The sequence below is a fragment of the Frankliniella occidentalis genome, unplaced genomic scaffold, assembly GCF_000697945.3.
Source record: "Frankliniella occidentalis isolate FOCC.00 unplaced genomic scaffold, Focc_3.1 Scaffold723, whole genome shotgun sequence".
NCBI classification, from domain to species: domain Eukaryota; kingdom Metazoa; phylum Arthropoda; class Insecta; order Thysanoptera; family Thripidae; genus Frankliniella; species Frankliniella occidentalis.
The window spans coordinates 6,929-8,727 of record NW_026267835.1 but is presented as its reverse complement, the minus strand read 5'-3'; the positions used below and the strand labels follow the sequence as shown (position 1 = coordinate 8,727).

Sequence of the window (1,799 nt, the reverse complement as noted above, 5' to 3'; positions counted from 1 at the left end):
AGGCCCCCACCGGCCTCCATTCAGCGAGGACGCCGACGGCCACCCCCTTCCCCACGTGTCTCCCGCCTCCTGTCCCTCACTCCCCCACCCCTCTCCAGATCCTCCTCCTCGCCCTACTCCGCCTCCCGCCCGTTCTCCCTTGAATGACGGAAAAAGAAAGAGAGGGAGTGCAGGGCAAAAGCCTGAGGTAGTAAATGGGGAACTCGACGCACTGGCCGCCCTCCTCTTCGGCGTCGATGTACACGCCGCGAACCAGGATGGAGTTGGCGCTGTTGAGCAGCACCAGCAGTAGGAACGGCAATACGTGACTGATCCAATTGCTGGCCACAGGGTTATCTGCAAGAACCAAGAAAACATTTTTTTTAAATTGTGTCCTAGTTTTTCTTATGTTTTTTTTTTCCTAAACCGAGGTACGGTTCTGTTACGACTTGATTCGCCCCACCCACATTCATAGTAACTTTGTCTGGTCAAGTCACGCCTTTCTGACTGTAGCGCATACGGATCGTTCAGAACGTACGTCCATTTTCCTCGGATTCATTCAACAAATTACGGAAGCCCAGCACGGCGCCTGCCAGACACGGGGTAGGCCATACCACAGTACACACATGCACTGCAGACAAGATGTTGCCTACCTAACAGGCGCTATGAGACCCCGCATAGGCAGGTTGGCTAAACCTATTTTTGGCAGGTTCAGAGGTTCAGAACGGCAAATGACGGACGTACTGGATGATCCCATTTTGGCCAAGCGAAGAGACACCCCTCGCGTTGTACAGTACAGTTACAAATGTGGATGGTGCGTGCCAGCCACCATGCAGAAATATTAGGGCGTCGCCATGAAGCGACGTGAGTATTGTTCTCGAAATACAAAGCATTTCAAGACGTGATGCGAGGAAACGCTCAAGCGTCCGGAGCCTCTACACTTAGAGGCGCTCAGGACGGGCAGCCGTTGCACACAGCTGCTGGGCGGGTTGGCCAGACCCACGCATTGTAGGCGCTATCATAGCATCAGCATTACGACAGTCGTATTGTGGGCACCTTTAACACATTCAGTGCTCCTGTGCATCCTGGAGTTCGAAAAACCCAGTAAAAACGTGACCACATTGTGGTCACGCCATACCGAACTTGTTCAACACATTCATTAACCCGCGCTTAACAATAAATCTCCACGAACCCGGAAGAAAGTAGAAGTTGAGGAGGTTCCAGACGCCCCTCCACACATTGACAGTCCCGAAGAAGGAGAACAAGTGGTAGATGTCAACGACAAGGACCCGTGAGAAGCCGGACATCCTCTGCACTACGGACATCATACACGGTTGCAGGCTGAATGCCACGATGGTGATGCAGTAGCCGATGGTCTGCAACAAAAAGTGACATTTAGCCTCTCTGTTTCCCAAACTTACTGAAATGCGTCCTGTCTGATCCCTGGCTTACCAGCGATCCCCAGGCGGACCAGTCGTAGCGCTTCGGGTAGAGGAAGATGTCGAAGATGCACCACGCCCCGCGCCACACGAACACCACGAGCGTGTGGACGACGAGCACGGAGAAGAGGCAGTCCAGGACATACAGCCACGTCTGCCTGGAGCTCTGAAAGAGAAACACAATCAGTCATTCCAGCGGAAACAATGCGGCTTAATAATATCGGTGACAACAGCTGTGGAGCGAAGAACGCAATTCTTGTTTGGATGACGAGTGACGTGCACGGAGCGAAGTATTTAGCCATCGCAGCATGCTCATGCAGTATCCGCCAAGCAGCTGAGATCATGCTGCACTCCACTTGCGCACCGCCGCAGAAGCTGTCG

At 53.3% G+C, this 1,799-nt stretch overlaps 1 protein-coding gene across 1 annotated transcript in view; it reads right to left on the bottom strand.

Annotated features, from left to right (window-relative positions):
• The window catches only part of LOC113208120 (uncharacterized), a 15,148-nt gene that overhangs the window by 6,427 nt on the left and 6,922 nt on the right, over window positions 1–1,799 (bottom strand). Inside the window, exons 2-4 of the mRNA XM_052275647.1 lie at window positions 1,432–1,584; window positions 1,172–1,355; window positions 149–336 (exon numbers count right to left, since the gene is read on the bottom strand). Coding sequence (XP_052131607.1) covers window positions 149–336; window positions 1,172–1,355; window positions 1,432–1,584 — 525 coding nt within the window. The remainder of the gene's footprint in view (window positions 1–148; window positions 337–1,171; window positions 1,356–1,431; window positions 1,585–1,799) is intronic.